Raw genomic sequence first — 11,854 nt, 5'->3', positions numbered from 1 at the left:
TATGGCTTCAGTTCAGCAAAAGGGCTCTCTATAAGCTAAGCAATACATTTCATTGTTTTGGGCAGAACAAATGGGATGTTTCTTGATTGATTGCTGTATTGAAATTCCAAATTAAATACAAATCTATCTTTCATAAACACTTACTTTTCTCAGATTGTCACAAAGATTCATGAAAATGACATTTATCTTACACAAAGCCTAGATGTGGGAAATATTACTGTTAAATGCTTGGTTTGATCTTATTTTATTAATGTTAACTTGCCAAGTGAAGAGAAACATCTTTTTATCTCTTGTCTTAAAAAGCATTTGCATGATTTTGTGTATTACCCTTTGCCAATCAAGGAATGATATACTAATTGTTAATACTTAATAAAATGTTTCACATTAATTGGAGTGATAATATTGTCAGAAAACCTCTCAATTGTGAATAAATGACTGATTCAAATATAGAGGCATATTCTTTTTCATAAATAAGATCTTTTAAAGGAAATACTTTAAATATACCATTCTGTAAAAATAATTGACTGGCAAACACAACATTACATTGTTAGAATACTGTGACTTAGTTTTCAATTCAAATTCTTTACCTACAAGATAAAAATGACATATATACATATATGTGTATACATATTTCGAGTCTATGTCCTCTAATAATAGTGGCAGAATAAGAAAATAAATGTTTTCTTTTCTTTGAATAATTCAGGACAGAAGTACAGTATTGAATGAAGCAGATTACCACCATTGCTGTTCATTTTACATTAGCAGTTAGAAGTGCAAGATTAAATCTGGATTTCCAATGGAATGATGTTAAAGAGGCTCCACGTCTTTTTAAAAAGGGGAAAATAGTGGTTATTCAACTGAGATTATATTTCTAGATTACAAAAATGGAGAGCATTCTTGGAGAAATACTCCTGCTTTTGAAAGTCAGCTTTTTCATGAAGGTATTTGAAGTTGAGATCTACTCCATTGAAATTGCAATAGAATGATTTTTAGACTCTTAAAGGAGCAAGTAATATCTGCATCCAAATGAAGAGTTTCTAAAAACGAACACACGGAGAACAGTATATATAGCATTTCTTTAGTGAAATGTGTTTGGAGTAAAACATTATGCAGAAAAATATTGTGATACTGTGTAGTTTCTTTTCTTTAAATGTTGAGACTTACAGTAAAAATAGAGGAGGATGCATAAAAACACATTTCTGGAAGTGACTGAAGAGAAATGTATTATCTGGCACTTTACCAAGAAGAAAACTTTAGATCTAGTATTTCAGATATGCTCCCAATATTTCATTCTAGTAATTGGCATTCCAGTTAGAGCTAACTAGAATCAACATGAAAGCTATTTAGGACCGGAGTGTTTCTAAGGGCAATTGGAGAAGAGCCAAGAGGAGGTCATCCCTAGTAAGACATTTGGAGAGGGGGTTGATTGTACCATTGCTGAAGGAGAAGCCACAGGCATGTTTATACCAAAGGCAGATAGATACCATTTAGTCTGCAGGACTCCTGCTTGTGTGACTCTTCTCACCTTAGTGATGAAGTGGCCCCTTGGGCATCTCTTTTGGCCGTGGCTGAACAAGAACATCAATCAGGAGTTAACTTAGTCAATCAGGTTTGACTAATTGATGTCCTCATTCTTCCAACATGTTGTAAAACAAGGCATTCACCATACAATCAAAATCTCAAAGTGAATAATTTATATCCTCACCACTGCCAATACTTGGTTCTTTGAAAATTTGGATCAATTTTTACCTGTAGTACTGAGGGATGAGTGAGGCAGTAGTCACCTACGAAAAGAATTTGTCACCTGTCAAATTTTACATAGATAATGCAATGTGAGACTAAACCATACAGTCGATGAACAGTATATTGTGTTTAGTTTTTCCACAGTTAAAATAAATTGATTTGCTGTTTTACATTTAATTTTTTATATTAAAACATAAGAAATGAGATATGGTTATTTGCTTTACCCCATATGAGATCTGAATGGATATTTTTGGGTGAATAGATCAACAGTCAGTGTGGACAGCTTAAAACTCAATAATGGCCTTAGTGATGTCTTTAAGTATGTACTCTCTCTGGCCTTTCCATCTGTGTGGTGCTTGTCACACACATCATAGATACAGTATCCATGGGGTTGCATAGGAGTGATGGCTGGTGGTTGTTATGTGGGGGAAACCTACTGAAAAATGGGATTGCATATACATGCCAGGTATATTCTCATTTGGGTACATTAAGGAATATAGTCATCAAGTGAAAGGTTGTTTTTCCTTTGTTACACCAAACCAAAGTGAACCATTCTTAGCGAACCACCATCTCCAATTTCCTGAAACAAAAAGAGAAAAAAATTACACTCTGGAAGTTGGAATAAGATGATTATTGATTTTTGGTAACTAAACAGCTAATAATTTAAAATATAGTGGGGAAAAGAGATTTTAAATCATTTGTAACATAAAGACCAATCTTACTGGTAAATTTTAATTCACTGTCCCCTCCCTACTGTGAACTACAAAAGTACTTTGTACATCCCTTTTCATATTCTACATCATATTACATTTATTTACATATCTATCTACATATCTACATAAACATACACACATGTACATATATATATATATCCCTGACTTTCCCTTTCTCCACTGGATGGTCACCTCTGTGAGACTAAGAAACAGACCTAATTTACTTTGTATATCCCACAAGTTCTAGCATAGTGACTTAGAAACAACAGGTGTTTTATCAATATCTATTGAACTTAATTGGAATCATTAAAATCAGAGAAAGAAGGTAGAACACACTATATGAAATACAAGAAAATCAAAGTTAGAAAAGACCAATTTTAAGTTGAAAATTTAAAATCTATGCTATAGAGAAATTTGCCACAAAGAAAAGGTGAAAAACACCTACTAAAAAAACACTTGTTATAACAAGAGTGTTTCATGCTTAATTTTAGTGAATTAGTTCACAAATTTTAGCAAGTTAAAATTAATTTTTAATTGAGAATGTTGCCATGACCCTTGAAGTATTATGATTTACAATATCATGAAAGTAGGCTTGAAACTACTGATGCAAAAAATGTTTTGACAAGGAACATTTTGGGCATAAATTCTATAAGGTGCTTCAAAAATAGACCTCTCCCAATTTCCTGCCCCTGCTGGTTTATGACAAACTTCTTTCTTTTTCCTATTTCCCTGTCCTGTGAAGGAGAGTCAGTGAAGACAGTGACGGAAAAATAACTGGATAGAAATGCAAGACACTATAGAATGAGATATTGAAAGAGAAAGGACACCAGCTAAATGAAGAGTGAAGGTGGACATGTTATTTGAGAAATAAAACTATCTTGCTACATGTGTTGGAGTTTAGAGATAGCCAACAAAGAGCTAAAATCTTAAAGGTAAAAGGTAAGGAGGATTGCAACACAGGTTGGGCTACACGGTGGCATGTATGACAGAGGAATTAGGGTTCTCTTAAATTATAGGTTAATCTGAATTTAATTGAACTTTGTAAACTAGTCACCTCTAATTTGAGATATTTCCTAAGTTATCTTTTGACTTCTTCTAAGTGATTTCCAGAAAGTCATCGCCTTTGAACTACATGCAAACAGCCACACCCCAAAGAAAATGTAGGCATGAAAAGTAAGGGAAATGAATGTAGGTGCGTGTATGTACTGCTTATACATAGAATAAAAAAAAAAACCCTGGAAAAACAAGTAACAAGAAGAATGAGTAATTTAATACTGCCTGGGGCTTGTGTGTGTGCTGGCAAGTTCAGTGGGGTTTGGGTAGCTTTTGGTTTAATAAAAAAAAAACAAAACCCAAAAAACCTGAACAGCCCATAAAAACCATTGTAAGTGCTAACAGTTTTCCGAAGCACCAACCCCATCTCTGGGCCTGTGAACTACTATGCTAAAGTGGATTTTGCAAGATTTTACAGTAGTCATGAGAAGATGTTGATCCTGTTAAGTTTTAACTCTATTATCATTGCTTTGCTGAATTATATTAATGACAATCACTTAATTTGCCCAAAGTTGTTGAGAATAATTGCTTTTGGGTGCCCAGACTTTCCATATCCTTTGATTTCATGATTTAACCACTCTTGAATTCCTATAGTCTTTGATACCAGTCACACGAATCCTTCTCTGGACCCTATTTTTAAATAAAGAGGAATGGCAGAAATAGATGAAAAGTCATCAACCCCATTTCCCTTTTGGGATTTCTTCTAAACCATCTGAGTGACATGAGGATTAATTCTATTTTTAAAGACTCCAGGAGAAGAAGATTCTACAACTCTTCACAATATCCTGTTTCAGAGTGTGAGCACCTTGGCTGTACTTTACTTCCTTCACAAGGATGTACTAAAGATTAATGAGATAGTAACAGTAGGAGTTTGGAGACTGCCAGAGTTAGGTGGTATTTAGAGATCACCTGGCCTAATCTCTTAATTTAAGAAGCTGAGGCCTAGCGAGGCTAGCAGAGTTGTGGAGCTAGGATTTGAAGCTACAACTGGTCAGACTCCAAGCTGAATATTTTCACTTAAACACCATGGTATGCTTCTCCAAATGTTGGGCACATCGTGCTAGTATTGAGTAGTTATCTGGGAGAGTATCCTCAAGATAGAAAGCTTGCCTTTAAAAGATGCTGAGAAAAATGAAACATCTTTGAATACATAGGTATATGAGAGCCAGGATTAAGGATTTGTGTATGCATGTATTTGTTTTGGCCCTCGATCATTTTATCTTCTTGCCTACTTTGGTAGGCGATTTTCTTTAGAAAGTAGGAAGTTGTGGCTGTGAGGGAGATTGATCTTCATTTCATTAAGTGCTAAAAAGTGTGCTCACCTTTGATTGAAAGAAGCTGCATGTTAATTCCTGTAGTAATTTACAGAAGCAACAAAAGGGTTTTCCCCAATCCCTCATCTGGTTTCTACATTCATCTTAGAGCATTTTCTGAACCACACCCTTATTGTGTTACGTAATTTTGGGTGATACCAGGTCACCTTTCCTTGTGATTTTTTTAAAAAGTGTATCTTAACTGTCGTAAGCAAATTCTACAGACAAGTCAAGGTCTGCTTTTAATTTGATTCTTAGAATCACTACTTAGTCAATGTTTAATAGCTAACATTTGTCTATACTTTACAGTTAAAAGGTACTTTATACACATTATCCAATTTGATTTTCACAATAGCTCTGTGAAATATGTAAACGTAGTATGACCCTCATTTTATAGCTAGTCTTTCAAAGGCTTAGTTTTTTAAAATAATTTACTTAAAGTGAAACAACTAATAATTGGCCTGATTCAGGCCTTTTGATTTTTAGCCTGATACTCTATTAACAATTTCAGATGATAATTTCCTTTGTTATTTCAAATGATTATTTCAATTGATCAGCATTTACTAAGTACTTACTACATTCGAGTCACTGTGGTATGTACTGGGGATACAAAAACAGAGAATGAAAGAATTCCTTTTTTTCAAGAAGTTTACATTCCAATGGGTAGTATCAGAAATTAGATTTCCTTCTTTTCTTAATAACTCTATGGATATTCTTCCATTGAAGTATAAATATGGCTAATAGAGAATTTTAGTTATTGCTTGTATTTATAAGTTGTTTTACAATTCACATGGTTTTCCTCACAACTGTGAGGAATTTCACAGAATTTCAGTGTTGGAAGGGACCTTGGGAACAATCAAGTCCAAGGCACACTTGAAAACATCTTACTTACAAGTGGGGCACCCAAGTTGGGGGGAACTCACTGCCACTCGAGATGGCCCATGTCACTTCTGGTCAGCTCTGGTTGTTAGGAAGTTTTTTCCTGCCTTCAAGTCTTAATTGGTGCTTCTACCTATGGCTTCTTGTTCTCCCCTCTCTTGAATCAAGCAGATCCATACTAATCTCTCTTCCACATAGCTACACTCTCTACTCCCACCCCCTTTTCCAGGCTAAATCTCCCAAGTTCCTTCAGACAATGCTCATCTGGCATGAAACAGAGGCCTTTCACCGATGAGGAGGTGTGGTGGAAGGGGCACCGAATCAAGAGTTGGAGGAGGTGGGTCTAAATCTTACCTTTGGCCAGACCATTGCACAAACCCTCTTTTATAAATCCATGAGGTTAGAATAAATTACCCGAGGCTCCAGCTCTAGATCTCGAATCTCTGGCTATCCTGATTACTTTCCTCTGGACATCCTCCAGCCAAGGTGCCAGACTCAAGGCCAAGATGTAAAACACCCAGAAAGCAGCCCAAACCAGGTTAAGAGGATATCAGGAAATGTTTAACAAAATAAATAAAAATGCCTTAGATAATGTTCATTTGCGGTTTTCTGACTCAATATACAGTGAGGTGGTACAGTGAATGGAGTGTTGAGCCTTGTTCAAATCTAATTCAGACACTTACTAGCTGTGTGACCCTAGGCAAGTCACTTCACCCTGTTTGCCTCAGTTTCCTCATATGTAAAATGAGGTGGAGGTGGAAGTGGCAAACCATCCCAGTATCTTTGCCAAGAAAATCTCATATGATGTCAGGAAGAGTCAGACAGGACTGAATAACAATGAACATCAATATATAGCTGCAGGCATCTGTTTATATTTGGGCTTGACATCACTGCTCCAGTGTATTAAGGTCTTTCCTAAACTCCAGTGACCGGCACTGAACATCATACCCCAGGTGTTGTCTGATCCTCTTTTGCCTTCTTATTTCTAGAAGCTATGGCTCTTTTCATGCAGCCTAAGGTCACATAAGCTCCTATGGTGGTCTTGCCACACTATTGACTCACGTCGATCTTGTAGTCTGCTTAAAAACTAAAACCCACAGAAAAACAAAACCTAAACCCACAAAACCCTGGATCTTTCCCCCAAACTTCTAACTGGTCGTCTTCTCCTCCCTCCTTGTACTTGCAGATTTTTTGGAGTCCAAGTACAAGATTTAAATGTTTATCCCTGTCATATTTCACCTGATTAGGCTGGGTCTGGCAAGATCTTTTTGGATCCCTACTCTGTAATCTTATCCCTCCCAGTTTCATGTTATCTACAAATGTGACGAGTATACCATGATGAGTGAGCCATGCCTTATTCAAGTCACTAATACCAATGTCGAACATCAGAGCTCTCTGGGGATCTACCAGAGGCCTCTTTCTATATTTAGATTAATTGTTAATGACTTCTTTTGGGGGCCAATTATTCAACTGGTTCCAAATCCATGTAACTGTATACTACATTATTGTTTCTCTTATGCACAGAGAGACATAGTCAGCAAAGGTGGGCTTGGGTGAAGACAATGAAAATATGTTGGAAAACAAGGCTCAGCAGTCAGAGACAGGAAGTCAGAGATTTTTAGGCTGCACAGGAAGCCTTATTTCTATGACGAATATTTTCTTCAAGGAGGAAGTCAGGAAGACCTGGACATTGTGAGCTTCAAATACAAAAATTAAAGTGATTATTCTAGACACTGATACAAATGTTAAATAGCACCAGGCTCAGCCCTTGTTGCCAGGTGTGATGCAGAAGACACTCTTGTTCAAGTCTGGCTTGGATGAGGCAATTTCTGAGATGCTGTGAGCTTGTGCCATGTGGAAGGTGGTGTAGACTTCTGAGATGCTGTGATCTTGTGCCATGTGGAAGGTGGTGTAGACCAGGTGACTGAGGAAAAACGCCATGTAAAAGGGAGCATTTCACAGGGTCTCAGGAGGTAGACGGACCTCAGAGATCCTCTAATTCCATACATAGATGAACAGAAATCTCCTCCCCAGTGTCTTCAACAACTGGTCATCCAAACCCTGGTGAGGCACTGCACTCTACGTTTTTGGCCAGCTCCAATTGTCAGAACATGATTTCTGCAGCACCTCCATCTGCTGCCCCTAGTTCTAGTCTCTGGGGCTGTGTGGAAAAAGTGTAATCGCTTTCACAATGCCAACAGTTATATATTTGAAGACTGCTATCATGTAGCCACTTTAGATCAGCCTCCTTGCCCCCACGATTGCATCATTGTCGCTCACTAGAAGTCACCTGATACAGCGATGACAAACTTTTGTTGTGTTATCTTTAACATTTCAGCAGTTGTCACAAAAAAGGTCTTGTTTGAATGTGATTCATTGTTTCCATAGAGCACCAGCTGACTAATGGTGTGGACCACTTTTATGTGCATTGTAATCTATGACACAAATAGCAGCAGACAATCAAAGATTTAAGGAGACAGTTAACAGCTACCAATTTGGTAACTAGAAGTGCAATATGGAAGCTTCATTGAGCGTTTTGGTTTTTGTTCTACTTTTTCCATTAAGACTGGAATCAAGCTTACATGTAAACTATTGGTAATTGAAGTTTCTTTTTGTGCCAACAATGTAAAACTGTCTAATTTGAAAAATGTAGGTTATGAAAATAAAGATTTAGGCAAATTAAAAAAAAATTGTCATTTCCTTCAGTTTTTGTTGGGTCTCATCAAAGCCTTTCACCATCCTGGCTGTCCTCCTTTGGATCCTTCTATTTTATTTCTTCTTATTCCATTAGGATTATCTAGTCTTTTCTAGGACCAAGAACTACATTTTAGGTGTGGTCTGGCCAGACCAGAGTAAAACAGGACTGTTCTCTCTTATTCTGAATATGATCTATGACCTGTATTGAGTTGATGAACACCCAATTTCCCCCCCTGATGAGCAGCTATTTATTTAGCCTCCTCGCCCCTATCTTGTGCTTCTGAAGTTGATTCTTTGAATCCAAGTATAAGACTTTAATTTTATCCCCGGGAAATGACATCCTGTAAGATTTGATCTAGTTCTAAACTGCTAAGATCTTTTTTGGATCCTTAATTTTATCTTCTGTGTGAGCTATCCTGGCCAGCTTTAATGAATGTGTTGGAATTCAACAGGTATGAGAGCAAATGAGGAGATTGTAGGAATAGGGATTAGCATGAGAAAGATAACGAATGAGGTGGGAATTCTCAGAGCATATTTTTTTTTCTTATGGCTGGGTGGGGAGAGGTTGGTTGAGGGGGCAAGAGCTGTCCAGTTTGACTGGAGTACATGGAATAGAATGATGCCATGGATAAAGTCCATCCATTGGCTAATATCTTTACCCACTATCTAAGTATGGTTAGTGTTGGTGGTAGTTAGATTTGCAGTTAGTTATATCTTTGCTGCAATTATAGTTTTAAAATAATAATATATTTAGCTGTTCTTATTGGGAGCTTTTAACACATTAAAAAAGTATTAAAATCCAACAGTCTCAGGGTAAAGAGTAAACATAACATCAATTTTCCAGTTTTGACAAACATCATTTTGATGTGCTAACATCTGATGAAGAGTCAGGCCTTTACCAGAATTATTAACATAAACAGAATTTGACATTCTTTGGAAATTAGCTGGTTGTGAAAATTAGAGAACAAATAATGTAGAAATAATTCATATTATGTGATAGATGCACTTTGATGCACCCAAAGTGCCTAGAGCTTGACCTTTGTATATGGCTCCAAAAGACTTTTAAATCATCTTGAACAATTTTTTTTTATAACCTAATAGTGATGCTCTGTCCAGGCCTGAGGGGAAGAATGGGTTTAAATTAAGCAATATTTCAAAACAGTTTAAGATTAAGGCAAAATAAATTATCTTTACATATTTGTTCTTCTGTAAGTCCTTCTAAATCATCTTTATCCTTCTAACTAGGTGCTATAGTGGACAGAGTGCTGGGCCTAGAGTTAGAAAGATTTATCTTCCTGAGTTCAAATCTGGCCTCAGACACCTACTAGCTGTGTGACCCTGGGCAAGACCTGGGCAAAAGACCCTGTTTACCTCAATTTTCTCATTTGTCAAATGAGCTGGAGAAGGAAATGGCAAACCACTCTAGTATCTCTGCCAAGAAAATCCCAAATGGGATCATGAAGAGTCAGAAATGACTGAAATGGGTGAAAAATACTCATTCGCAGGTAGGTGGCATATTGAACACAGTGCCCGATAGAATCAAGAAGACCTGAATTCAATTATACATCAGACACTACTAGCTGTGTGACCCCAGGCAAGTCACTTAGCTTCTCTCCCTCCGTTTCCTCATCTGTAAAATGGGGATAATAATAGCACCTACCTCACAGGGTTATTGCAAGGCTCAAATAAGATTTCACACACACATATACATGTGTATGTGTATATATGTACATATATACACACAATATACATATATGCATACATTTATATATGTATATTATGTAGAAAATATTATTTTACATATTATATATCTTTGTAAAAGCACTACATACATTATCATTCTTCTTCTTATTATTATTGAAAATTAGAAGTGGAAGGAATCTTAGAAATATTCTAGCCCAACTGCCCTATTGAAAGATGAGGCAGCTGAGGCCTAGATTGGTTGGTTAATCCATCTACACCAACACTGCCTGATAATAGCAGAGGAGGACTTGAATCCAAGTCTCCTGAATCCTATCCCAGTGTCTTGTTCCTTGTTTCAACAGTTTTTATTTTTTATTAGGGAAAATAATGTAGTTGAGTATAAGAATGTGCTAATCTTTGCTTCCCAGTTAATCAACCTATAGTCAGAAGACCTAAATTTGACTCCTGGTTCTGTGTTAAGGTTGGTGTTGGCTAATATGGAAATTTCCTTGGCATCTGTAATTTTTAATTTCTTGTAAGATGAGGTGGTTGGACTAGATTGGGGGTTCTTAACTTTGGTTTGTGAACTGATTTAAAGAATTGGGTAGGAAAAACTACCCTTTATTTCACTGTAATTGGTTGTCTTAGTACTCTTGTGTATTTTATTTTGTGCATTCAAAAACATCATTCTGGGAAAGGGCCCATGGACTTCATCAGCTTGTTACTCCATCACAGAAACAGATGAAGTCCTGCACTCAGTGATCTCTGAGGTTTCTTTTGCCTCTAGACCATTTTAGGAAATTCAGTGGGGATAAATGAGGCCCTTGGATTAAAAAGATCAACTTCACAAGTATAAAATAGGGAAGGCCTGGATAGACAGACAACAGTTGCTTTGATAAAGCTCTGGAGGTTTTAGTGAAACTCAATTCAAGATAAGTCGGCAATGTAATGTGGCAGCCAAAAGACCTAATGCAATCTTCAGCTCCATTAACAGGGGAGACATAGTCCTACTGTGGTCTGCCCTTGTCAGACCTCATCTGGAGTACTGTATTCAGTCCTGAGCACCAGGTATAAGAAAGACATTAATCAGCTGTCACTGATTAGTTTACAGTGTCCAGAGAAGGGCAAGCAAGGTAGTGAAAGACCTTGAGTTCATGTCATATTGGGATCAGCTAAAGAAGCTCTAGGCAGGCTTAGCCTGGAAAAGAGAATACCAATGATCTAGGATTTTGAGGTCTGTCACATGGAGGAAGGGATGGAATTGTTAGGTTTCTCACTAATGGGCTTAACCTGGGGAGCAATAGCAGGGAAGTTGTAAGGAAGCCAAGTTAGACTTCATGTCAAGAAAAACTTCCTACCACTCACAGCTGCTTGTGGTAGCTCTGATTTCCAGGTGGTAGTGGGCTCTCTGGGAGGGGGAGGTGTTCCTGTCCTCGGAGGAGCACAGGAGGAAGGGCATTTCCTGCACAGGCCTCCTCTTTTCAGGCATGTAATAGTGGGGAAGGCTTTCTCTGTATTGGTTGAATGAGATGGACATAGTCTCTTAGATTCTGTGATGCACAGTCATACAACATTTGTTTGGACTTATCTTTCTGGCACCATGTTGTCTCTCCAAATTTCTCAGTAAGTCCTTTAAAAAACAACATGCAAGCATGTTTGTAGGTAGTTAGGGAAAATCTGGAAGATGGGTATGTATATTGGGGGGACAGAGAGAAGAAGGAGGAGGAGGAGAAGGAAGGAAGAAGGAAGAGGAGAAGGAAGAAGGAACAAGAA

At 37.3% G+C, this 11,854-nt stretch overlaps 1 protein-coding gene across 12 annotated transcripts in view; it reads right to left on the bottom strand.

Annotated features, from left to right (window-relative positions):
* Positions 1 to 228: 228 nt before the first annotated feature.
* The window catches only part of WDPCP (WD repeat containing planar cell polarity effector), a 519,354-nt gene continuing 507,728 nt past the window's right edge, over positions 229 to 11,854 (bottom strand). For all 12 annotated transcript variants that reach the window (XR_011164621.1, XM_069068996.1, XM_069068989.1 and 9 more), the window contains one exon: positions 229 to 2,323. Coding sequence is in view for 10 of the 12 variants with exons in the window: in XM_069068992.1 (XP_068925093.1) it covers positions 2,247 to 2,323 (77 nt within the window). In the remaining 2 variants the exon portion in view is untranslated. The remainder of the gene's footprint in view (positions 2,324 to 11,854) is intronic.

The sequence above is a fragment of the Petaurus breviceps genome, unplaced genomic scaffold (genome assembly GCF_028583685.1).
Source record: "Petaurus breviceps papuanus isolate PSGF00001 unplaced genomic scaffold, PetGlider_PUasm1.0 90775, whole genome shotgun sequence".
In the NCBI taxonomy this organism is placed as follows: Eukaryota; Metazoa; Chordata; class Mammalia; order Diprotodontia; family Petauridae; genus Petaurus; species Petaurus breviceps.
Note: the sequence above shows the minus strand (reverse complement) of the source record. Positions and strands in the feature narration are given on the sequence as shown.